We start from the raw sequence: 23,808 nt of genomic DNA, 5'->3' as shown, positions 1-23,808 counted from the left end.
CGCATCAAGAAATGTTTCTTTCTCTTTAGAAGACCAGTTACCATATTGCCCTTGTCCCCCGTCTTCGCTCTCGCTTCCTAGAGCCGTTCTTTTTGCTCCTTGCGGCTGGCTCAATATGGTCAATACGATGAGGGGAGCCGGCATGATGGAATTTTGTTCTAGAAAGGAATGAAGTCACCATTTGAAATGTCACCCTGTGGGGTCCAGCTTTCCTCTGCCTATAGGGCTAATATGGCTTCCAATCGTGAGGGGTGCAGATATGGAGGAAAAGCTATATTTATGGGCGTCCCGTAGTCGCAGATAATAACACAACGATGAACTCTAGGTAGGAATTTGCCGGCCGCGGGAAGGAAGAGCTCGAGCAGTTCGGTTGCTAGGCAGTATATTTCGGCCAGCATGGCTGGATGATATCTTGCGTCCTTTACTGCTTGTAGAACGGCCATTCTTGACGAATCCGCTGTGCTCGTAGCCGCCGAATTCCGGAAAAGTAGGTTAGTAGGGAGAATCGTTCTGTCACATCACGTCAGCGGCAAATGTTCTCAAGGATGCTGTCCTTTCCATATTATCGAGTAGATGGGAAGGAATCGCCGGTAAGAAGCGCAGTAGAATGTTACAAGCCTGCGGCAGGTATCACGAGCTTGTGTTAGTGGCAATGGCAGATCAATGAGACAGCACTGGAAGGAAGTACATTTAGCTAGAGAATGTGGATTCAAAGAAACGCGCAAACATTCTCTCCGGGGGGGGGGGGGGGGGGGGGAGGAAGATCTTTGATAAGAGGTACCATCCGTTACAGAAGAAAGACGCTCGGCCCATGAAGATGTCACGCCGTAGAGGGTCACAACGGAAGGAAAGAGTAGGCAACATAAGTGACAAGATCGAGTACTAAGGTGGGCAAAAGTTACATGAGAGCATGCATGGTTATTACAGGTTATCAAAACGGTGTGACTTTACTGTGACTGCGGCTTACCATTGTTATTTTACCATCTGACGGTCTCATTTTGTCAGGCTTGATTTGTGGCGGTGCATAAAAAGGTATCGCCAAAACAAGGCTTGTACGGTAATGTAATCGAAACAGCACTCCAACAGTGAGTCATGGTCTGGTCCGTACCCTTAACTACGCGTTGTTGGAAATCACTCAGATTGCAGACGTCTCGTTCTTGTCCTACTTCGTCGGCACAAGGTATACGTAATCTCTTTCCGAAGTGAAGCCCTTTCGACCCTTCCGACGGTTCGATATTACGCGTATATCTCTGGCAGACCCCTCAGATCCGGGGAGGTAAGAGATTCTGTAGTACATTTATACATTACTATTTCCGGAAGCAGCAGGGGGATGATAGTGATTATCAAACTCAGTCGAAAGCAAAAAGGTTCCGGCTCTCAAACTTATTGATTTCTATGCAACGGTAAAGATGCACTCAAGTAATTTATACACAAGCTCATCAACCTTTATGTGTCATGTCTAAGAGGCCTTGATCTGGTCGACCGCCGTAATGATGGCCGTATTAGCAGCCAACGTTTCCTCAGAGAAGTTGTGGAGCGGTTGGGAAAACGCCTCTGGAAGGCCTGCGTTATATGTTCGACGCGCGCTGCCTTCTGCATTAGGGCCTTCAGTAACTGGTCCTCTTCCGGGCTGTAAGGCCCGGCCTTCCGAGCCGAGATGTGTGAATTTATAGACTTTTCACGAGACTTGACTGTTTGCGCTCTTGCTTTGGCTCGTGTTAATGGCCCTGCTGATGCAAGACCCGCCGCTATCTCACTTCCGGTTGTGCACACGCTGAAAGAGCTTTGGATGGTCGGAGGCAGCTCCGCAACGGCCGACAATTCATCTCCCAGCAACCCTCGCTCCGGCTCCTCGCTCAGTGGACTTGGAGGTGATGGTGGGGGAAAAAATGAGCTTGTTACCGGTCTCGGGAACAGTGACGCCGTGAGATTCGATACCTTTTAGGGCTGGGCCAGTGCGCGATGTTTGAGACGGGAAATGAATTCAAGGCTGCTCTGCCAAAGGGCTGCTCGCCAACTGCTCGCTGAGGTTACACTCATCGTACTGTTGGAGCTCACCTCCTAGGTAAGATAAGATAGTCGTAGATACATCCAGAATCCGCGGGTCGATTGGAATAGTGCCGGGAACCGAGCTGATTGCTGAGGGGCCCGGATTATCAGTGAGGTTCGGAGTATCAGATGAGGCCGAGCGGATACTGTCGCCATCCTGACCTATATAAAGTGTTTCGCTAAAGTTCTCGCAGTGATTGATTGCTTGACAGGTCAGATCCTTCAGGCACTCTTCATTCTCATGCTCTGCCTCAGCGGGGAGAGGGAACATGGCCTGGGGGTTTGTTGTGGGAGGCCCCCAGAGAATGATCTTCAGGTCCTTTGTACTAGCATTTGAGGGTGCCAAAGTCGTCTTCCGTTGTCTCCGAGGGCGTCTCTGCCGCTTAGGTGGGTTCCCGTCCGCGACAGATTCCTCGTCAATTTCAGAGGACGATCGCTTCTTGCGGGCCTTCTCAGATGGTACGCAAATTGCTTTGTTGTAATGGTGCGCGTCATGGAGGTGTCGCCGGTAATGCTGCTCATCGGTAGATACGTGGCTACAGAGAGGGTCAGAGCAATCGGACGGCCACGACTTTTCGTTGATATGCTCATCCAGGTGGCTTCTCAGTTCTGTGCTTCTTTCAAACGCTGTCATTCTGCGTGCAGCGCTTTTTCCGCGATCCCACATGCACTCAATACACTATCCGGCACGGATGATAGTATTGCGATACACCATCACTTCGTAATGCTGACTGGTCATTGATGGGAGATGCCCTGCACAATGCTCTTCGAACTCAGGGCTTCTTTCGTCATGGAAGTTGAAGCACTCCCAACAATACTTGACCTTTTCGGGAGGGATTCCATTTGTACGAGACACTTCTCGTCGAACGCAAGAATGGATGTGGTTGCTCCTCTCATGCTTTCGAAATCTGTGCAAGGTCAGCAGAGGACATGTACATGATATCAATAGGCGGGCTCACGACTCCATAGATTTACCACAACCATCCACAGGGCATCGGCCATCAAGGGGCTCCTCTCCCGGGCGGTAGACCACGTCAAAGTCTCGGAGGCATTGAGTGTATAAATCTTTCACAGCGACGGCTTTTTCGTCAAACGAAAGAGGCTCCTTAGACGACATGATAGCCGCTAAGCGACCTAATTCGGGCATGAGCTTGCACTGAGCTTGCTTTTCTGCAGTTTGCTCTGCATGGTCCGGGCGTTCCCGGCCCCGGGTCAGAATCTTCCAATCACGCTGACTCTGGACCCATTCACTTTGGTATCGTTGAAGCGTGCTGGAATAGATCCCTCTCTTGAGAATGCTGTAGTTGCGCTTCAGGCGATTAGTATCCCCGTTGGACTCTGCATTTTGAATTTCCATGGCTTTGGCGACCAGACGCGGGTTTGCATCGATCTTTCGTTCCTCTTCTATAGGTAGCCGGCGTGGGAGGCCATGTTCGTGGAATTGGCCGTAGCCCTGAAAATAGTTAATGTGAGTGTGGTCGGCGAGTCTACCTCTTAAAGCATTAAACACATCCACGCCGGAACAGTTGGCGAGATAGTCATTTCCATAGACAGTTTTAGACTTCTGTGTCAGGATCTGGGCGACGTGAGCGGAGGAGTACTTTGCTGCGCAAGATGTTAACCAACTGTGAAGACAGCTCGAACGGGGACAAGCAAGACCCACACTTGACAGCCTTCCCCAAAGCGCGGCACATTGCATGGATCGTGGCAGTCATAAAATAACAAGCATTTGCGGGGATTTTCCTAAAATCTGCTTGATACTTTTCTTTCGTCAACGGATCTTCACTGACCCGGCCTGCCGTGACGCCTCGGATGATGCATCGATCTTTGGCTTCTTCGTTCCACCTAAGAACCAGTTCGTCCTCCCCTTCCGGTATTCTTTGCTCAACAACTTCTTCAGGAGACGAAAACCCGTAGAGAGCATTATCCGCAAGGGCAAGAGCTAGAAGATAAAGTGCTCCCGAATAGATGGGTTCATCACAGTCCCAGATGGCAGTGCCGAACCTATTTCGACATCAGTATCTAAGTAAACTAGAACTAAAAAGGCCAGCAGTGGGTGGTAATCCGCATACATCGTATTCTCGGGGTCTTTGTTGTTCTTGACGAACTGCTGGTCAAGCCGCCATCCAATCCTCCAAGGAGCATTATCGGCACGGAACAGTACGAGCTCAATATTCTGACTAGCGTTAGCATTCAGGAAATAAACCAAGTTACGGTAGAGTCCTACTCTGTAACGGAGTCCTCGTCCAACTTTGTTTTCTGATGCAGGTGTGAAAGACGACACTCGGGCACCTGTGCATAGAAACTGGAGAGTAATAAGATGAAACTGAACACGATACCTCCCAGATATGAAAAATGGGTCATCAATAGCCCAGAGAGCAATAATAGCACGCTCGAAATCCAAATCGTACTTTGGCTTCCTGATCGTTGACAGTACCCCCTCTTCGACCAATTCATTTTCGATCCACTGTAATGATCAGAAACATTCATTTGAGCATACAAAGTGAGCTTACGTGGTAGAGTTCGGCGCGATCATCACGAGCAATCTCATTCCCAGTCTCAAGGTAAAAGCCCGGGACGAATTCTTGAGCCCGGACTAAAATTGTGTCCATTGTCAGTCGTCCATTAGAAGCAAGCTTGCCCTTTGTAGAATCAATGAGCCAGCGGATAAACTCTTTGAGTTCTTCTAGTGTCGGAGCTGGGTGCCCCTCCCCAACTTCATAGCTTTCAGGCATATTCCTCTCCTCGATGAGAAATCTGATGAATAAATGAGACTTGGAATGCTTACACGCCAGAACGTTTTGACTCACTCCTCGTACTTGCGCACCCTTTCTCTGTATCTTTCTTTCGTCTTCCTTGATGCTCTACCCCTAGTTCGTTCGGCATCTTTCTGTCGATGGGCATTTGCGTCGTATCCCCTCTGTTGACGAAGTTCGCGGCGAGCTCGTCGTTTCTTTTCACGCTGGGAGGCCTTCCATGATTCGGAACGTACAGCCATTGTCAGAAGAAGTCAAGACAACACGGGTACAGGACACTGGTGCAGGATTCACAGAAGGAAATATAGTAGACGATGCATAAAAGATGAGATGTGAAAAGTAAGAAGTAACAAGGCGTATGCAGTATTTATATTCATAGTCCGGGCGAAATACATTTGAATAGACTGTTAGTGGCAGTGACTTCGCCTCGACTTCCTCCGAGTCCAACTGGAAAAGCATGTTGTGGTAACCCATAGTGTACGCTGACCAAAATAAGACAATTGGCCCTTGTCTTTGTGATGCCCTCGAGAAAGTCATGGGTTGTATAGACCAGAGAGCTTTAGTCTGCACAGTTTAAAGACCTCAGAACAATCACGTGAGTGATGACATGGAGTGAGCAGGAACTGCTTCCTGATGACTCACTGAGCCCGCCAGAGTAACTAATTCGGGAGCTGCCGGAGTGGCTGGTGCGTGCTCAGTGAGCGATCAGTGAGTGCTCTGGGTCACTCACTGAGCACGCACATGCAGCCCTCATAAAAGCGGCGGCACCTGTATCAGGCAATCGGACAGGACTTGCATAAAAACAATTCACCTATACACTACTGATTCGATAATTACCAAAGGCGAATCGCTGCACGACTTATGCAGTAAGCAAACACAGCCTTGTGAGATCCCTGCCGTAAGGCTTTGACAAGCTGAACATTCTTCTGGTTGGACGCTACTGATTCGACAGTGAACGTCAATCATCTCCCTGCTAGTTGCAGAATAGATGAGCCATCACTCAAGAGGCTTGGATATGAGCTTAGCTATGAGACACCTGGACGGTCGGCCATCACTATTTCAGCAGATACTGAAGCAAATGGCCCTACCAAGTCAGCCTAGAAACAGCATTTTCCATTTCTTTCATGATCCGCGAACCGCTCGGTTACATAAATGTCTCACAAGATTCAGCTTGTCAGACAAGACAGGACCTTATAATCCACAACCACGTCAATGCTCCCCCGCCATCCTTGTTATACGGTTATATCCTCCATCGCCTATCCTAAAACTGAAATATCAGATGTAATTATGAGACTATCCAAGAGATTAATTTCCTTCTTCCTCCCCTCTCTGGCCATCCTTCTCCAGCCATCCCCGGTCTCCTCGCTCTGCTACTACCCCAACGGCACCGCTGACGACAACTACCAACCATGCAACAATGTCAAAGGCGTCAACAGCATGTGCTGCGCACTAGATCGCCCCAACGCCTCCGGCGGGCCAGATTCCAAGGGCTGGACGGCGGACATCTGTCTGGAGAACGGACTGTGCCAGAATATCGTGCAGCGGATGAGCACAGGCCAGATGGTCTACACCTACTGGCGGACTCTGTGCACCAGCACGGACTGGTCGACGAATGGGTGTCTGAATGTTTGTACTGGGGGCGAGGTATTCATCTTCCTTGCGGAGGTATTGGCAGCAGCATCGATTAATGGCTATTGGCTAGATCTATCCGGGGCATACTGTCCCGCTCACGCCGTGCGAGAATACACCCGAGTCGAAGACCTGGTGCTGTGGGCAGAATAATACCGCGTGCTGTGGATCTTCGGACGCGATCACACTTGCGCCGACGCTTGCGGTCGGGCTTTTGGCTTCGACGGCTACATCTACCTCTGTTAGCACGAGATCTTCATCTTCTAGCACGACAGCGACCTCTATGCCTTCAACATCGACACCGACTTCTGCATCGCAGCCACACGACTCCTCCCTGTCAACAGGAGCAAAAGTAGGAATTGGTCTTGGTGCGGGTCTGGGATCGATAGTTGTCTTTGGTGCATTGGCCGTTCTCCTTGTCAGGTGGCGAAGGACAAGGGCTCCGACGGGCCCGTATCCCTTCAGCGATGTCAGGATTGTCTCTAAAGGCAAGCTGCAGGAGAAACCGGCTGATGGGCCGCTGACAATACATGAGTTGTCTGGTCGGAATGTAGTGGAAGCGGAAGGGGAGAGTCCTGTTGTACTGGGGGGTAATCAGCCTGGAGCTTTTACCACGTAGCTATAGGAGACTGTCTTTGATGGAGTTGATGAAGCATCGTTTAATAGAGTGAGGCACGCAAAGACTAATAGTAACGGGAGGTGTATGAGCTCAGCTCAGCAACTGTATGTATGCTGATCTTCATGGCTTTGTCCTTCGAGGCACATTGGGAATCATGTCATGACGGCCTTATTCGAGTATTGAAAGAGCTGAACACATCCGAGTGCATTGGGATTTTGTTTACCTGGAAGGACATTCATCGTCGATGATGGTGGGTCTAGGCTCACGGCCATCGACGCATATGTCTACTAAACTGAATCATTTTGACAATTAGATACTCCCTAGAAAAAGAAAGTTTCGTTTTCATAAGGCTCGGCATTGTACGCCTATGAAGAGCAAATTCCAAATAGAGATAATTGCTCGTATGAGCTGGCCCTTGTCCTATCCAACATTTGAACACAATAAACGAACCTCGAAATATATAAAAAGCAGATATCGTACTTCTCGACAATTTGAGCGCGTTGAGATTGTGGAATTAGCTTAGGACGAACAAAATTGTCTCCTTTCAAAAGCACACAATAAGACAAATCAGAAGGACGGCGGTTATGGTGCGAAAAGTCATCATTCACTGCTAAGGTGCTGTTTTCAGCAATCAGCAGTCAGCAGTACCCAGTAAGGAGTCCAATCACAAGGTGTTATTTTGAATCAGACCAATCATCCTGTTTTCCTGATGATCATTATGCTGAACTACAGTACTACGTACTTTATGCTATGTTGTGATCACCGAGACAGGGCAACTATGACTACCTACCGTACTCCGTAGCTTCTTCCAGTGAGAGATCGGAGGCAACAAGATCCGGGGTACGGCAGCCAGGCAACCTAACCTAGCTCTGTCGATCCTGAGAGGTCTCTTGGTTGAGTTTGCAGATCTAGGGTTTCTTTTTCTTCTTTCACCTCCGAGTGTGATCTGATTCTGATGTGTCGACTATTATCCCTGACACACCACACTCCGTATTATCTTTTGGACTTGAGAAGTGAGAAGAAGAGCGTCAACTTGGGGTCATTACTGAGGTACTCGCCGTTCTGGATCCTTCTGGCAAAGTCATACGCAGTACAGTATGGGAAGTACAAAGTAGAATAAGGAAAATATGGCGATAGAATACTGACTAAGACGGCCAGCATTGCAGATCATAGAGCCAAATAGGTACGGAGTAGATCTGTCAGATGTGTTTTTTGTGATGAGTTGGTGTACCAATAACACAACGCCTCTTGATCGCTCTTCCAAGCCAAGGTTATTCCTTTTTCTATGAGAAAAGCAGGGAGCTGTTCCTGGCTTTGTAGTGTGCATACTGTAACCTTGGAAAGGTCACTCCATTGTACTATTTGCATACTCATAGAGAACTATTCTACACTGTAATTTCCACATAACTCTGAGGTATAATGAACTCAGACTATAAAATCAAAAATCAGGTAAGGGCTTAAAGCATAGAATATCATGCCATAGTATGGGGAAGTTAGCTGGAAAGCCATAATTAGCTCTACAGAGGCTGCAAGGGATAAACTATTGAATGCAGGGGCCTCACCAGACACATGGCTTTACTGGTCCTACTGGCTTTTATTGCCGAACGGAAAAGAAAGAATAATAAATTTCAAGACATAAAACCAATAATTCATGCACAGTCTCTTTGAATTCAGGCCACGATGGGTGTTGGGACTACTGTATGCGGAGATCCATGTGCGATAGATCATATATCACATTCGCCAACCCTGGTCAGCCTGCAGATTCGAGCTTGGAGAAAGAGTTTGTACTCAAACTCAGTTGCAGAATCTTTGCACAGTGGAGAATTCATTTTCGATGGCTATCAAACTGTGCTACGGTGGCTGGAGTCGCACCCAATGCGCTGCAGGATTGGTTCCTGCATCAATCTGTGGATGCGGACTATTGAAGCCTTCACCTCAGATCCAGCCTCAGCATGATCGAGAGTTGAATGAGCTCCAGCAAGGAGCTCGTCAGTGGCGTTGATTGTTCGAGACGGAATCACTCAGCCAATCTGCATCGAAAACAACATCCCTCAAGAGCGTAGCCAAAGGTATAAAAAGACGGTCGAATCCTGCCGTTCTGCCTCTTCATCAACACACTCAAACAATCCATCCAATCCACTCAAACAATCTTCTCTCACTTCCTCGGCGCTTCCAAGTAAACTCTTTACTTCAACCCATCATCAAAATGAAGTTCCTCGCTGTTGCCTCTCTCCTCGCTGCCACCGCTCTGGCTCTTCCCGGCGGAGCTCCCTCCGTCCACCCTGTGTTCGACAACGCCAACGAGTACACTCTGGAGCAGGCGCAGAACAAGTGCGGTGAGAAGACCACTCTGTCTTGCTGCAACCATGTCTCCAAGGTCGGCGACACCAAGTCCTTCAACTACGGCGCCCTGAACGGCCTGCTCGGCAACACCCTCAGTGGCCCTGAGGGTGTCGGTATCCTGTCTGGCTGCCAGAAGATCTCGGTCACCGGTAAGCACTCTATCAAAAGTCCAGAGAAGCTATGCCTCTAACATTTTCCAGGCCTTCTCGGTCTCAGCGATTTGCTCAACAAGCAATGCCAGCAGAACGTTGCTTGCTGCCAGGATTCCGATACCACTGCCGTAAGTCCCTTCAATCTTTCCCTGGTTGACACTCTTCTGACGGTAACAGACTGGCGGTCTCGTCAACGTTGCTCTGCCCTGCGTTGCTCTCGGCTCCATCATCTAAGCCAGTCGCGAGTGATGCCGTCTTCTCGAACCTTTGTTCAATATCTTCGGGATCAACGGTTGCATATAGCACTTGGTGTACAGCTGCATGCTCCTGGCGGATACAAAAGTTTCTCTTCTTGATCGGATGATCGGTCTTCGGCTCATCATCTGGACTTTCAACTTTGTACACTCCGTCCTATTGGACTAGACAAGTGTTAATAATCTAGAATATACTCTTAATTGTCACTCTGCTTCCCTAGATTTGTACTGTAATCCAACCGATTTCTCATGCATTGCAAGCCATGTCCATTAGCAATTGTACCCTTGTTACCCGCGCCCATAAGACTAGGACTTGGTTCGCTCCCATAATGAAACCGTTAAAGCCAATTTGTTGTCCTTGGGTATGTTATGATGAAGAAAATCTCAGAACAATGCGGCTAGAACACCTCCATACCTAAATGACGAAGTCCTGGATGCCGACGCATTTGCCTTCAATCTCCCATGAATAATGCCTGTCTTGTAATGAGGAATACTACTGCTATAAAGTGGCTGGTTTTCTATATCTTGCGGCAGTTTGCACTGTTAAACAGAATATATATTTTGAGATGGAGTGACAACAACCCAACCCTCCACTTACGCGTGAGCGGATACACCTTTGTCATGATTAAGGCAATGCCAGTGAAGTTGTTTTATATCATTCAATCAGTGATATATTCAAATCTCAATCTCGATGTTATGGATGAACATTGAAAATAAATGCTCGTCTGCCTGAGGCAGCCGGAATCGCACCCGGCCCCCCGGGTCCAGTGCCGTTCCTCCCAAACACGCCGGACGCTTTTCCTCCTACCCACAGTCACACCTGCATCAATATCCTGTACAAGGATCATCACTGCATGATACCCATCATATAAATGACCAGCTCATCTTCTACCCAGCAACGCCCGGATGAAGAGTCCGGAAACCGCCCGAAACGACGCAAAGTCGCGGTCGCTTGTGATGAATGTCGCGCCCGAAAGGTCCGGTGCGACGGCATCCAACCCGGTAGGCCTCACTGGATTTTTGCCGACTCCCCGCGTCAAAGTTACTCCGTATTCGGAAAAAGAACCGCCTGCTGACTGCGTCCCTCATTCTTTGTAGATTGTGGGCCGTGTACGAAGCGATCAGATGCGCGATGTGTTTACACTGGTGAGCCGGAGAAACGAAGAGCCGTGCGCAAGTGAGTTTTTGCCTGAGGCACTGATTGCTTGATGACCAGGCCAGCTGATCTTATTTCGATTGCCGCAGCTACATCGCTAGCTTGGAGGATAGAATCAAGCATCTGGAGGCCCCGGGTTATGTGCCGAGACGGTCGGACGATGGGCAGCAGGCGTCACGCTATACGCAGGTCAGCATCTGATTCTTGTCTTCTCGTAGAGCACGGGTTTACTTTTAGTAGTCTACATCGCCATTCAATCAGGCCTCACCTTCAGGTGTCCAGTCGTCGGGACCGCTCAGTCCATCCCAAACAATTCCTCTCAACCGGTTTGATAGCAGAAATGGCTTCTCTGCAGGCAATGGAGGCCAACCATCTCCATCCTGCAGTCCCTGTCAAGGAATGCAGCCAAGCAATGCAGTTTGCCGTCACCCGATGAACAACGGTACTCTGCACCCGTACCGGGGCCGATCAGAACGACCTTCAGGCATTGAGGGACGAGATGATGGCGTGAATGCGATGATGGGTTCTCTGGAGGAGGAGCGCCAGACACAAGGATTCTTTGGCAGCTCAAGTGCTGCCAGCTTCATGCGTCAGATCAAAACAGCTGTGGAAAAGAGGGTGGACTCACCCAACCGCCGAACATCCGAGTCCATACTGGGAACTACGCCGCAATCGAGTCTTCTATCCAGGAGGACCGAAAGACCCTCGTCCATATCCAACTACGTGCTTCCTCCAAGAAAAACAGCCGATAGCCTTATGGAGGTGTACTGGTGCTTTGTGTTTCCTCTCTATCCGCTGGTAGACAGCATTCACTTGCGAGCAGAGTACAGTAAGATCTGGACCGGAGAAACGCTCAATTCAGACGAGAATATGCTCATGTGCACGTTCAACGTCATCTTTGCTTTAGCCTGTCAATTGGCTGATTTCATCCCGCCGGATGAGCGTGAAGCCTCTGCAGATGCTTTCTTCTCGCGCGCAAAAGACCTCCTACACTTCAACCTCTGGCATAGTGGCTCTTTTGGTCTGATCCAGTGCCTTCTGCTGATGGCTCAGTACCTACAAAGTACCGACTCGGCACACCAATGCTGGATTGTTACTGGGTTGGCGATTCGGAACGCTCAAAGTCTGGGCCTGCATCTTCCACAGACCATTGCCCGTCTATCAAGCTTTCAAGAACAGCAACTAGCACGGAAAATCTGGCACGGATGTGTTCTTATGGACAGGTGAGTTTGTACCACAGTGAAGAAAGAATCTGTCTTCTAACGACGGCAGGGTTATCTCGATGACGTTCGGACGACCAGCCATGATCTCTAAGGCATCTTGTGGCTCTGTTCCGCTGCCGGCCACAGTGGACGAGGAGTACATTCCCGCAGCTCTGGGTGGTGAAGTGAGACAACCCGCGGACCGTCCTTCAGTCATGGCTTTCTACGCCAAGTCTCTTGAACTCTACGAGATTCTGAACGATATTCTGCTCAGTCTCTACAAACCTGTTCCGGAAGAGAGCCCAGAAGACATCTACGATTTCTACTTCAACAAAGGACCAGATGAAGGCGAACGTACGATCTTCGAGCTCGATCGAGCTCTCACCAAATGGACTCGAAGCCTACCGTCTCATCTTCGAGGAGCTACATCCCCCAAGCCTGAGGATGCCGTTTTCTACCACCAGAGTGTGGTTTTGAGAGCTCGGTAAGTTGCCTTTTCTGACCTAAATGGTATGCGAGCTGAGGCCACACCAGATTCCTACATGTCCGGATGCTACTGTTCAGACCAATTTTGTCCAAGTATTGTACTGCTCGCGAGATCACACCCCACGATCCGCTTATCCTAGTGAATGATTCATTTCCTCATCGAGTTGCGCAGCAGTGCTCCGTAATCTGCGTCAAGGCTGCGCAAGAGGTCATTGAATTGATACACAGCAATATCCCTGCCGATGGTACTTCCGGGCCACTTCCAGCCTGGTGGTACAATATTCTTTGTAAGTCATATTAAATCCTTCAATTGAGAGTGTACTGACAAGGAAGATGTCTACACGGCGGCGACGGTCCTGATCGCTGGCCGTCTCCGGTCAGCTATCCTCGAAGAAGTAACAGAAACAGCGGTAACTAGATCCTGGAACTGCGCCCTTGAAATATTGCGAAGATACCACAGCTACAGCTCATCCGCTCGACGGTGCGTCGCAGCTTTGGAGATCCTCTACGAAAGAGTCGTGTCCGAAGGACCGGCACAGAATGAGCCGCCGAACAATGCTCAACCCAACCCTTCTAGCACCATGAACGACATGTCCCTTGGCGAAGGCATGAATGCAGTCTTGTTGGACGGGTTTGATATGCCTGATTTTCAGGATATGTCGTGGCTGAACAGTGTGCCGAGTAATCTTTATTGAAGTGAATCCAACGGTAAGGTGAAATGAGTTTATTCGGATTCGACGCAGGATTGAACATGCCACCTGAAAACCGCGCAGCGATTGGTGACATCTAAGATTTTACAACTCCAATAAGAACGAACACGACTGGCTGCCCTAGCTGTGATCCGATCGAGTGGCAGTAAAATGAATGGCTACTATCGGGAGGAGCGCGGCCCCAACAATTATTCCGCACATGACGCCCGCTGCACCGGACAGCCTCAGAGTCTCAAACATGAGAGGAAGATAGAACGGGGCAATCTAGACAATGGCTGGTCAGCGACAAGGGCGAGGTGGTTCCACGTCACACTTACAAAACCCCAGATGTTTCGGAAAATATTGATACAAACACCGATATTGGTCGCTTCGTCGCCATAGCTGTCAACGGCAAACGAGATTAGGATGGTGGTGCAGATTTGGTTGCCGAAACTGGCAATCGCAGCGCCGACACCCGGCGTGACATTCCAGGAGGTCGCTTTGTCCAGCTGCAAACCCCAGACCAAGAGTCCGGCGATGACTGTGCCGAATCCAATATACGAAAGCCACAGACGGTCTGCAGCGATATGGCGGCCCTTGCTTCTGTCCAGAGATTGCAAAAACCAGTCGGACATGGGCCCGCTGAGCTGCTCACCTAGGAAGCATCCGATGATAATGGCAATGTACTGCAGCCCGATCGTCTGAGCACTAAAGTGAAACTTCTCGCCAAAGACGATGGGCAATTCCACGATCAGGGCAACATTGCCGTACGCGAAGACAATGCTGTGCGCGATGGCTGGAATTAACACCCGGGGGTACCGTGCTAGAACGAGAGGCCTGATGAATTCCCGCAGCGTTAGAGGACGCGGGTCGATCCGTCGAGGAGCCAGTTTCGCCAGGAACCCAGTTTTGGGCTCACTGGTGTTGGGGTATCCGTCTAGATCGGGGACATGCATTGACTCCGCACCGAAGAGCAGGTACCCGATGAACTGGATGAAGTTTATGATCGCAAAGATCCAGTATACCCATTCCACGCCAGCATGCTGAATGACAAAGCCCATAATGAGGGGTCCTGCCGGCGTGCCAAGCGTGAGCATCAACGTCCACCAGCCCAGTTTTTGGGCCCGCTCTTCCGGCTCGCACAAGTCGGTGATGACACCACTTCCAATACCGAGGGCAGGCGAGATGAGGATCGCGGTGAGGATGCGAGTAGCCATCTGCGCACCGTAGGTTGTGCACCATCCACCACCAATGTTGCAGACCATGCTGCCCAGTACAGAGAATATGAAGACGTGGTAGCGGCCATAGATGGTTGTGATAGGTTTCCAGAAGAGAGGAACTACGCCAAGGAAGAGAATCTATAGGATGTAACAAGGTTAGCAACCTCAGATTCACTACCATGACTTGAAGATTGGTCAATACTCACCTGAAATGAGGTCAGATAGCTCGCGTCCTGCACGGTCACCGCATACTCCTCGGCCATGGCATCGTACGCCGGAATGATTCCCGCCCCCATGAAGGTCGCCACCATAGAATGGAAAGCGACCATCAGGATCTGGGCGTTTTTCTTCCATTTGGGCCAGTTGTGAGGATCATCAGAATTGGGCGATGTCGCTGCCTCCCTTTGAGGCGACGGTAGGACATTTCCGATACGAACAGAGACTTCAGAGGCACTACTCTTTTTATCCCCGGAGGCGTCGAGCATGTCGCCCGTTAAGAACGACATCATTCCACACACGAGTTATGGCAAGACAGTACCACAGGGCAAGCAGAGTTGAGGTTTGGCAAGCAGTCTCCCTCCTTTATCATATGGAATCGGATGCAAGGGACGCCATGGGGAAGCAAGGGGTAACCTCTATAACTCCTTCTTGGCTTTGTCCCACCTCACCATTAGCCGTGATTGGGTGATGATCTGACGGAAGACAGTCCGACACTATTGGCATTGCGGTCAGGTCGACTATATTCTGGGGGCTATCATGGCGTGTTAAGTGTGATATCAACGATGTTCGAGTACCACAAAGGCAACCATTGTCCTGAAACACCAGCGGTGGCTGCAGATAGAGAAGTGGAATCTCTGGATCAGGCACACCTTACTATTTCCCCAACATGGTTATTGTCGCCTCAGTTTATGCCCGTCGCCCCACCAAGCGTCTCTTTGTATTTGCCGATAAATTCCTACCACAGAGTCACTCCTGTTCATGATTTCTGTCCTTCAGCGATCGGAAACGTCTCGCCTGGATGTCTGTCTAGTCAACCGATTGAACGATGCGTGGGCTTCGGCTTGAGGGTATAAACCATCTTCTCAAAAGACCGAATTCCGGTCGTTTCTGCTGCAGTGGACGCCAGACCGAGGAACAGCGGTCTCATGGATATGTTGGCGCACAATCTTTGATAATTTTTGTGGAAACCATGTGGTACGCATGCAGTTCCTGCAAAAAAAGTCGCTCAATCGATCAATTTCCCTTGATCATTGCATGGCTTCTGTTGCGAGACTCTAGGCTGAAATCATGGCGTGTTCAAGCTAATGAAATGACAACACGGGGAGAACGAAGTGGACGAAGGGATCCAGGACACAATCAGTGGCGCCTTGGTATTCTCTTGACTCCTGCTCCCCCGCATCGCTGCTCGGTCTCAATCTATACCCATGTCAGACCCTTGAGCTTCATCGGGTCAATGATGACCGAATAATTTTTCCGTCGCTTCCCATGGCGCCACATGTTGGTCCAACAGTTTCCCCGCATTTACCACATTTTCTGGGGCTCCGCAGCCCGCAGTCTTGGCCCGTTACTCGATAGGATAAACACCGCCATCCCCTGATTGCGGCTTCTCGCTTGTAACAGCAGCAGAGCTTGAAGTTGACCTTCAAGTGATCTCGGGACATTCCATGCCGCGATCATAGAACCTTGCCAGTCTGGGGCGGGTTCAAATACCGCGCAGGGTCGCCCCATGATGCCTGCTAGCCCCTGGGCTTCACCCTCGCTGTGGATCAATTGCTGACGGTTAGCCACCGCAATGCGTTTCGCTACTTCTTTAGGTGCGGCGTCCGCCTGGGCTGGCGTTGCGCTGGCAGCGTTGCAGGTCGCCGAGGATAACAGCACCATCACTCTCAAAAATGACCGTTTCAAAGCTGTTTGGAACAAGAGCAAGGGATCAGTTGTCGATATGTTCCTCGACGGTCAGGATCTTCTCGGACCTCAATCCGGCTCTACGGGTATTGGACCCTACCTCGACTGCTACTGCATTCCTTCTGGTTTCTACACCGCGGGCGCCACAAAACCGACCATGCAGTATGTCGAAGGAACCGACACGACCGGAACCAAGTACGCCGGAGTCATCCTGAATGATACCTATACTCCCACTGGGCAGCAGTTCCAGCAATACTGGTTCTTGCGTGATGGTGAGACGGGGCTGCACATGTTCAGCCGTTTGGCTTACTACAACGAGACCACTCCCTTCCTTCGCAACCTGCAAGAGTTCCGCACGCTCTTCAGGCCGAACACGCAGTTGTGGACACATCTTACGTCCAGTGAGCTCCAGACGGCTCCACTACCGAGCAAGAACGCTGTGAGCAAGGAGGTGGTTGTCCAGGACGCCACATGGCGATTCAACAACACCCCGGACGATGCGTACTACACCCAATTCTCGGATTATTTCACCAAGTACACGTTTTCGAACCGTAGGTCGCATTCGCTCATGTGGTATAATTCGATTTAACAGACTATAGAATGGCGTGATAACGACGTCCACGGACTTTACGGAGATGGCTCGAACTCCAACGGCTCGACCTACGGCGCCTGGTTAGTCATGAACACAAAGGTTAGTATTGATTATCAACATATCAATATGCGGTGCTAACGAGATGAGCAGGACACCTACTATGGAGTATGTTCCCTTGACCTCGGTTCGTTGACGAAACTAACAAAATAGGGCCCGCTGCACTCCGATTTGACCGTCGACGGTATCGTCTACAACTATATTGTCTCCAACCACCACGGTGAAGGTACACCCAACATCACCAATGGCTTTGACCGGACATTCGGCCCTCAGTTTTACCTCTTCAACGGGGGCAAGGGTTCCACCTCTTCCCTTGAGGATTTGCGATCGGAAGCCGCAAGGCTGGCTGATCCCAGCTGGAATGCCGACTTCTATGACTCAATCGCCAAGCATGTCGTCGGCTACGTGCCTTCCCAGAAGCGCGGCAGCATCAAGGGTCAGCTCAGCCTTCCCAAGGGTGCCACCAAGCCTATTGCCATCCTTACCGTGGACGGCCAGTACTTCCAGGATAACAGCGTCGTTCCATCCTCATACCAGTACTGGACGGACATTGACTCTAGCGGCAAGTTCAGCATCGATCGCGTTGTCGAAGGCAAGTACCGACTGACCGTCTACGCTGACGGCATCTTCGGCGACTTTGTGCGCGACGGCGTGAGCGTCAAGGCTGGCAAGACCACCACTGTGAAAGAGAAATGGCGCGCCGAGTCGGCTGGCACTGAGGTCTGGCGGCTTGGTAGCCCGGACAAGTCCTCCGGCGAGTTCCGCCATGGTGTCGCGCGCGATCCCACACACCCACTACACCCGCCAGAGTATCTGATCTACTGGGGCGCATACGACTGGCAATCCGACTTCCCCAAGGGCATCAACTACAAGATCGGCAGCAGCGACCCAGCGACAGACTTCAACACAGTGCACTGGTCGGTCTTTGGCCCCACACCTGACAACCCGGATATCGAGCACAACACCACGCACGACTGGAAGATCAACTTCTCCCTGACGAACAAGCAGCTCCGAAAGACCAAGAAGGCTACCCTGACTATCCAGCTTGCCGGTGCCAAGACGGCCTCTGGCAACACGGACGTGTACAATGCCGCAGAGCCGTACATCAACCTCTCCCATGAGAGCTACATCAACGACCAGAAGGAGCCCCTCTCCTTTGTGATTGGCTTCAATCAGTCGAGTAGCTGTATCGTGCGTTCTGCGGTGAGCTGCTACCAGGTTCGCTCACGGATGCAGTTCCCTGCGGACTGGCTCAAGGTCGGCGAGAATACCCTGACTCTGCATCTGCCCTACAACGCGACGGATACGGAGACTGCCATTCTACCGGGGACCGTGTATGTGCAATACGACGCTCTGAGGTTGGAGTTGGATTAGATAGTGGTTCAACCGGACTGTATCTGCAATCCGGTTCCAAATTTAGAATCAGTATTGGATTTGTTACAAAGCATTTCTAATTCTCATAACGTGTCTTGGCGCCCGCTGGGAACGGTTATTAGACTGTGTTGAGCAGGCCGACCCAGAGTCTTCCTTCCACATCCATAATGGATCAAAGCATAATAGGTAAGATCAGAGAATTTCTAGCCAGATCAGGAACGGAAAACAACACCGTCATGGTCCTGCATAGCTCTGGTGGTGTCTCAGCCCTCGCTAGGCTGGTACTAATGATCCGCTGTGGCCTATTAGGCTATGTACTTGTACCGACTACGCCCACTAAGGCTCATACCAATACGCTAACAACGGACTAGGCTACCCTTCTGCAAGAACTGCCGACTCCGCAGAGTAAATCAAGTGGTGGAAAAAAGGCAGGTTTGTGGGGTAACAGACTGGGCTAGAGATAGCCGGTCTGGGGTAAACGACATTGCGTCAACTGAGACACCGGGGCAGCCATCAGGAGCCAAAAAACATTAAATTGATCATATGAAGTGCATTATTTGGCCTGTTGCTCTCCTTCCATTGGTTGCTCTCCATGTTTCCCCGGAAGCAAGAGACTGCGCGGAAATGCTTGTGGTTTCTTCCGCCTTGCAAGCTTTCTTCATATTGCTTAGCTGGCGATTCATTTCTGCAGCAATATATTTACCACCAATGGAACATGGCCAGAGTAGCTCCAGGATGAGGCTATTGGAGGAGAAACGATGAACAGCTCTTTGCGGCCTAGAGAGGGCACTAGAGCTCTTCATCAATGGCCGGAAACGAGGATACCAGATGTAGGCGTCCTATTCCTATATAAGGAATCAACGACGACACCGGAGTGAGCAGTGGCTGTCTCCAAACCACAACACAGTTCTTCTTCTCAGGTCCAATTGCAATCGAAATGTTGAAACTGATCGGTTCTCTCGTGCTCCTTGCCTCCGCGGCCGAGGTCATTGCCTCGCCCGTCGCCGAGCCAATTATCACCCCGTCCCCAACTCTGGCGAAACGGGCGACGACTTGCACGTTCTCCGGGTCCAAGGGGGCCTCCTCTGCGAGTGCCTCTCAGACAGCCTGCTCTACTATCGTCTTGTCTAACATCGCTGTGCCCTCTGGTACGACCTTGGATCTCAGCAAGCTGGCAGATGATACCACAGTAGGAACCCCATCTCCGCTATCAACCCCAATCATCAGCCAATGGTCTAATGCTCTTAGGTCATCTTCGAGGGCGAGACAACCTGGGGCTACGAGGAGTGGTCGGGCCCCCTGCTGCAGATCTCCGGTACAAACATCAAAGTCGAGGGTGCGTCGGGTGCGTACCTGAACCCCGACGGCGCCCGCTGGTGGGACGGCGAGGGCAGCAACGGCGGCAAGACGAAGCCCAAGTTCTTCTACGCGCATGATCTCACCTCGTCGTCCATCACCAATCTCCACATCCAGAACACGCCTGTCCAGGCGGTCAGCATCAACGGATGCGATGGCCTGACCATCACCGACATGACGATTGACAATTCAGCCGGTGACAGTGCAGGCGGCCACAACACCGACGGATTTGATATTGGCTCCAGCTCCAACGTCGTCATTACAGGGGCGAACGTCTACAACCAGGACGACTGTGTCGCCGTCAATTCCGGCACTGATATCACCTTCAGCGGTGGGGTCTGCTCCGGTGGCCATGGGCTGTCGATTGGCAGCGTTGGTGGCCGATCCGATAATACCGTCGATACCGTTACCTTTGAGAACTCTGAGGTCAAGAACTCGGCTAACGGTATGATCGTCCCTCTGTATCACCAAGAATAAACTTCTAATTACGAGACAGGTATCCGCATCAAGGCCACCGAAGGCGACACCGGTACAATCACGGGAGTCACCTACTCAGGAATCACCCTGAGCTCCATCACCAAGTGAGTTCTTCTCAGATTACCCATATAGCAAGCAGTCTGATTAATCTAACACCGTCAAGGTACGGTATTCTCATTGAACAGAACTACGACGGCGGCGATCTCAAGGGCGACCCGACATCCGGCATCCCCATCACCGACCTGGTCGTCGAGAACATCAGTGGCTCAGGCGCAGTGTCGTCGAGCGGCTACAATATCGCCATTGTCTGTGGCAGTGGGGCCTGCTCTAACTGGACCTGGAAGAGCGTCGCTGTGACCGGCGGCAAGACCTACGGCAGCTGCGAGAATGTTCCCAGCGTTGCCTCTTGCTAGCTGATGCAATTTGTGGATAGGGCGTGGCTGGGCTCAACTTGGCAGTCTGTATGACTGACGCTTGATTTGTCTTGGGATTATCAGTCGGTCTACAATCTAGGTAGTCACAGGATGCATTACATATCGGATCTTGCTCGGTGAATCTACTTGTGTTTTCACGAGAAGCATTAAGGCTACGATATGTCCCAGACAATGTGATTCGTATCATTTCTGTAGTTCGATACAGGAGCCTCCAAACTATAAAGGAACGCACTCGATAGCGGATTTATGAAAAGGAAATGAGAGGCCGACACTACCAGCAGTCCAAAAAAACGTCCCACAGCCGTGCGCAAGAGGGTTTGACCTACCGCCATTGACGTTCTCAACCATCCGTGTCTCGTAGACTTTGCCATGGTTGCGAGGGAAAGAGCCGTCGGAGAGTCCAGTCACTGCTGATACAGCCTTGCTGGATGACCTCTGACTTTCTAGACCTCTACTTTTTGGCTGCTATGGAAGAAACGTTGTCGAGATGGGTCTCTTTCCCACTACATTGCCCCCTGGCTTGAGAATCTTCTTGTTGTTCACAACTGTGATAAGCTCTGAAGCTATCCTTCTCAGTGTCTTTTTCCAAGCTAGATGGCGCTCTAGTGCAGGCTTTATTCAAAAACTCCGTCACCTTAGAAGGATTGTGTGAAGGAAAGATGAAGATAGGAGAAGAGCCACATCAGCAAATGTAGAGGGTAAGAGAATGGAAAGAAGGAATTTAAGGTGAACAAGTGAACATGTGTGCAAGATGTGAAAAAGTGTGTAAGATGCGAAAAATCGCGTACTGCTTCGCTCCACCTTGACATTCTCTGATTTAAAAAGGCAGATCACTGACCGTCATTTCTCCTTCCTCCTTCATCTCCCAGATCTTCAAACATGGACGACCTTCCCTTCGAGATCAAGCACATGATATGTGCATCAGTACGTCTTCCGTTCCCTGATTGAATATGTCCACTGACAAAAGACATCTAGGCTATGGCAACCAGCCGGAAGACTTTGCAAGAGTTGAGTCTTGTGAACCATACCTGGTATCAGGCTGCCGTGCCCGTTCTGTATGAAAGGCTACAGCTATGCCTCACTACGACGGAGGAACTTAAAGAAGATGTCGAACAGCTGCTAAAACATCCACTGCGCAAGCAATACCTTCGATACCTGCGTCGTCTGGACCTCGTCGGGGCAAGCGGGAAAAAAAGTCTCCAGCTAGCTGCTGAGCAAGAAGCCGCAGAGGGACCTATTATGCTGGATGATTTCCTCGATCGTGAGCTCTGGCAAAGACATACTTTCCGGCTCTGTCGCAGGGATACCACTACCCCCGACCATGCTCCGCTCGCCAGGTTCATCGCGTCCGTGTCGAGTCTGAGAGAGGTGAATTATGTTCGTGCTCTGCGCTTCCCGCAGGAAGTCCTAGATGTTCTACATAAATACCACCCTTCTTGCAAGCTGAACCTGCTCTATTTCTACCTTCAAGCTTGGAAACACCAGGGTCTTAGCGACAGGGATATGGCCGTGGTTACCTCGCCGTGCCTCCACTCGATCCGCTGCTATTACTACCGCAACGCCAGGAATGACGAGGTAATCGAGTCAGCCATTCTGCGCTCGTTGTCTCTTGCTCCAAATCTGAAAAAGGTCGATCTCGTATTGGTGCCAGAGATTCACTTTGTGGACCAGCGTATCTACGCCTTCGAGCCGACCGATGGAGCATCCACCGCCGTTGCCCGTCTCGAAACCTTGTCCTTTTCCCTAAACACCGTGATGTCGGTCCAACGCTTCAATCAATGGCGTCAGAAGACCAATATAGAACATCTGCGTACCTGGAGCATCGGCTACATCGATGAACCCGCCCTCGCTCGAACCATTTGCGCAGTTGCACCATCGTTTCAGCGTCTCGAACGGCTCTCGCTCAACCTACAGGTGACCCCTAGGAGAAGTCGCGAGTACTGGCGCTCGGTGGAAGAGATGATGATGGCATTGCGCCCCCTCAAGGGTCTCTGGCTGGTCGGAAACCGCAACGCGCCCTTCCTCAGCAAGGTCTTGTCCCGCCACGGTGCCACCTTACAGAGCCTCGGACTCGACTCACGCAACATTGAACACGACATCCGGCCGCAGGAACAGACACGTCCGTACTACAACGCGCAGGAGATTGCCCGTTTCGCGAAAAAGTGCCCGGTCCTCCGAGAGCTGCACGTCACCGTCCACCGTGTGCAGGGCCGAGCTCCTGAGGTAAAGGCTTACAAAGCACTCGGTGGTTTCCCTTCTCTGGTGCACCTCTGCGTAGAGCTTGATTGCGTCCCGAGCGCAGATGACCCGGATGACAATGTAGATCTTCGCTCTATGCCGGGGGGGATCCCCGATTACGGCTTTGCTGTAATCCAGAAAGCGAGAGCACTCTGCATCAACGCAGCCATTGATGAACCTTTGGCAGAGAGCATATTCAACACCATACTTACATCCCAATCTACCAGGCGCCTCGCCAGTCTCAGGCTTCTTCCAACCTGCGACAATCGACCTGGAACACTGGATATATGCTCACGCGGCCGGAGCAAATGTCTTTTGAACTGTTTCGCGGTGACCAGATCCTCCAATTCTAATCCTGGTGTCCTCAACATCAACAGGGTTTGCGAACCGCCCAGATGGTCCGAATATCATCCACCGAGACATGTGACACATTTCGATGACCGTCTCGATTTCTTGCGATCGTTAGTGATGGTGTGGATTTGGCCCAATGATAATATCACGAGCTTCCCATTGCAGGATGTATGAATCGACCATTGACTGTCTGAATCATACTTGTCATTGACAATTCGCGAAACAGAATTAGATGACTACATTCAGAGTCTACGCTAGGGATGCAGAGCTTCTTTCATGAGGCACAATTGGCCCACCGCATTTCTTGAAAAGATCTTGCAGGGAGAAGGATGGCTTCGCTTGTTGGATGTGATATTTGAATAGCTAGACTGTCACCGGATATTGCTCTTGAGTTTATGGGAAGAATGGAAACTGCGCTGCCACAAGGGTGTAGGTGAACGCGAAACCCACATATGTAGCTTTGTCTAGG

The 23,808-nt window shown here is 50.7% G+C and overlaps 8 protein-coding genes across 8 annotated transcripts; 6 read left to right on the top strand and 2 right to left on the bottom strand.

Moving 5' to 3' along the window:
* Positions 1 to 1,984: 1,984 nt before the first annotated feature.
* On the bottom strand, positions 1,985 to 5,047 carry CDV56_106367 (uncharacterized protein; the record flags this gene model as incomplete). Its single annotated transcript, XM_026759986.1, has 8 exons — positions 1,985 to 2,585; positions 2,873 to 2,957; positions 3,025 to 3,654; positions 3,713 to 4,053; positions 4,122 to 4,225; positions 4,277 to 4,516; positions 4,563 to 4,806; positions 4,860 to 5,047. 8 exons carry the CDS (start codon positions 5,045 to 5,047, stop codon positions 1,985 to 1,987), a joined length of 2,433 nt encoding a protein of 810 aa, XP_026613917.1.
* A 1,045-nt stretch (positions 5,048 to 6,092) lies between these two features.
* CDV56_106262 (uncharacterized protein) lies at positions 6,093 to 6,587 on the top strand (the record flags this gene model as incomplete). Its single annotated transcript, XM_026759881.1, has 1 exon — positions 6,093 to 6,587. One exon carries the CDS (start codon positions 6,093 to 6,095, stop codon positions 6,585 to 6,587), a length of 495 nt encoding a protein of 164 aa, XP_026613916.1.
* A 2,672-nt stretch (positions 6,588 to 9,259) lies between these two features.
* On the top strand, positions 9,260 to 9,782 carry CDV56_106058 (hydrophobin family protein; the record flags this gene model as incomplete). Its single annotated transcript, XM_026759677.1, has 3 exons — positions 9,260 to 9,545; positions 9,597 to 9,676; positions 9,726 to 9,782. The coding sequence occupies 3 exons, from the start codon at positions 9,260 to 9,262 to the stop codon at positions 9,780 to 9,782; spliced, it is 423 nt and encodes a 140-aa protein (XP_026613915.1).
* An 892-nt stretch (positions 9,783 to 10,674) lies between these two features.
* Positions 10,675 to 13,341, top strand: CDV56_105813 (transcription factor domain-containing protein; the record flags this gene model as incomplete). Its single annotated transcript, XM_026759432.1, has 7 exons — positions 10,675 to 10,804; positions 10,901 to 10,979; positions 11,048 to 11,147; positions 11,220 to 12,181; positions 12,231 to 12,644; positions 12,695 to 12,933; positions 12,980 to 13,341. The coding sequence occupies 7 exons, from the start codon at positions 10,675 to 10,677 to the stop codon at positions 13,339 to 13,341; spliced, it is 2,286 nt and encodes a 761-aa protein (XP_026613914.1).
* A 135-nt stretch (positions 13,342 to 13,476) lies between these two features.
* On the bottom strand, positions 13,477 to 15,040 carry CDV56_105690 (uncharacterized protein; the record flags this gene model as incomplete). Its single annotated transcript, XM_026759309.1, has 3 exons — positions 13,477 to 13,620; positions 13,674 to 14,693; positions 14,762 to 15,040. The coding sequence occupies 3 exons, from the start codon at positions 15,038 to 15,040 to the stop codon at positions 13,477 to 13,479; spliced, it is 1,443 nt and encodes a 480-aa protein (XP_026613913.1).
* Positions 15,041 to 16,347: 1,307 nt separating this feature from the next.
* rglB (polysaccharide lyase family 4 protein) lies at positions 16,348 to 18,483 on the top strand (the record flags this gene model as incomplete). Its single annotated transcript, XM_026759044.1, has 3 exons — positions 16,348 to 17,011; positions 17,060 to 17,151; positions 17,263 to 18,483. The coding sequence occupies 3 exons, from the start codon at positions 16,348 to 16,350 to the stop codon at positions 18,481 to 18,483; spliced, it is 1,977 nt and encodes a 658-aa protein (XP_026613912.1).
* Positions 18,484 to 19,420: 937 nt separating this feature from the next.
* On the top strand, positions 19,421 to 20,729 carry CDV56_105245 (glycoside hydrolase family 28 protein; the record flags this gene model as incomplete). Its single annotated transcript, XM_026758864.1, has 4 exons — positions 19,421 to 19,672; positions 19,732 to 20,284; positions 20,336 to 20,420; positions 20,480 to 20,729. 4 exons carry the CDS (start codon positions 19,421 to 19,423, stop codon positions 20,727 to 20,729), a joined length of 1,140 nt encoding a protein of 379 aa, XP_026613911.1.
* Positions 20,730 to 21,629: 900 nt separating this feature from the next.
* CDV56_105036 (uncharacterized protein) lies at positions 21,630 to 23,513 on the top strand (the record flags this gene model as incomplete). The annotated part of the gene is made up of 2 exons (XM_026758655.1): positions 21,630 to 21,674; positions 21,726 to 23,513. 2 exons carry the CDS (start codon positions 21,630 to 21,632, stop codon positions 23,511 to 23,513), a joined length of 1,833 nt encoding a protein of 610 aa, XP_026613910.1.
* Between the last annotated feature and the right edge of the window lie 295 nt (positions 23,514 to 23,808).

This window comes from Aspergillus thermomutatus, assembly GCF_002237265.1.
Source record: "Aspergillus thermomutatus strain HMR AF 39 chromosome Unknown NODE_111, whole genome shotgun sequence".
NCBI classification, from domain to species: domain Eukaryota; kingdom Fungi; phylum Ascomycota; class Eurotiomycetes; order Eurotiales; family Aspergillaceae; genus Aspergillus; species Aspergillus thermomutatus.
The sequence above is the reverse complement of the archived record's forward strand: the minus strand, read 5'-3'. Positions and strand labels throughout refer to the sequence as shown.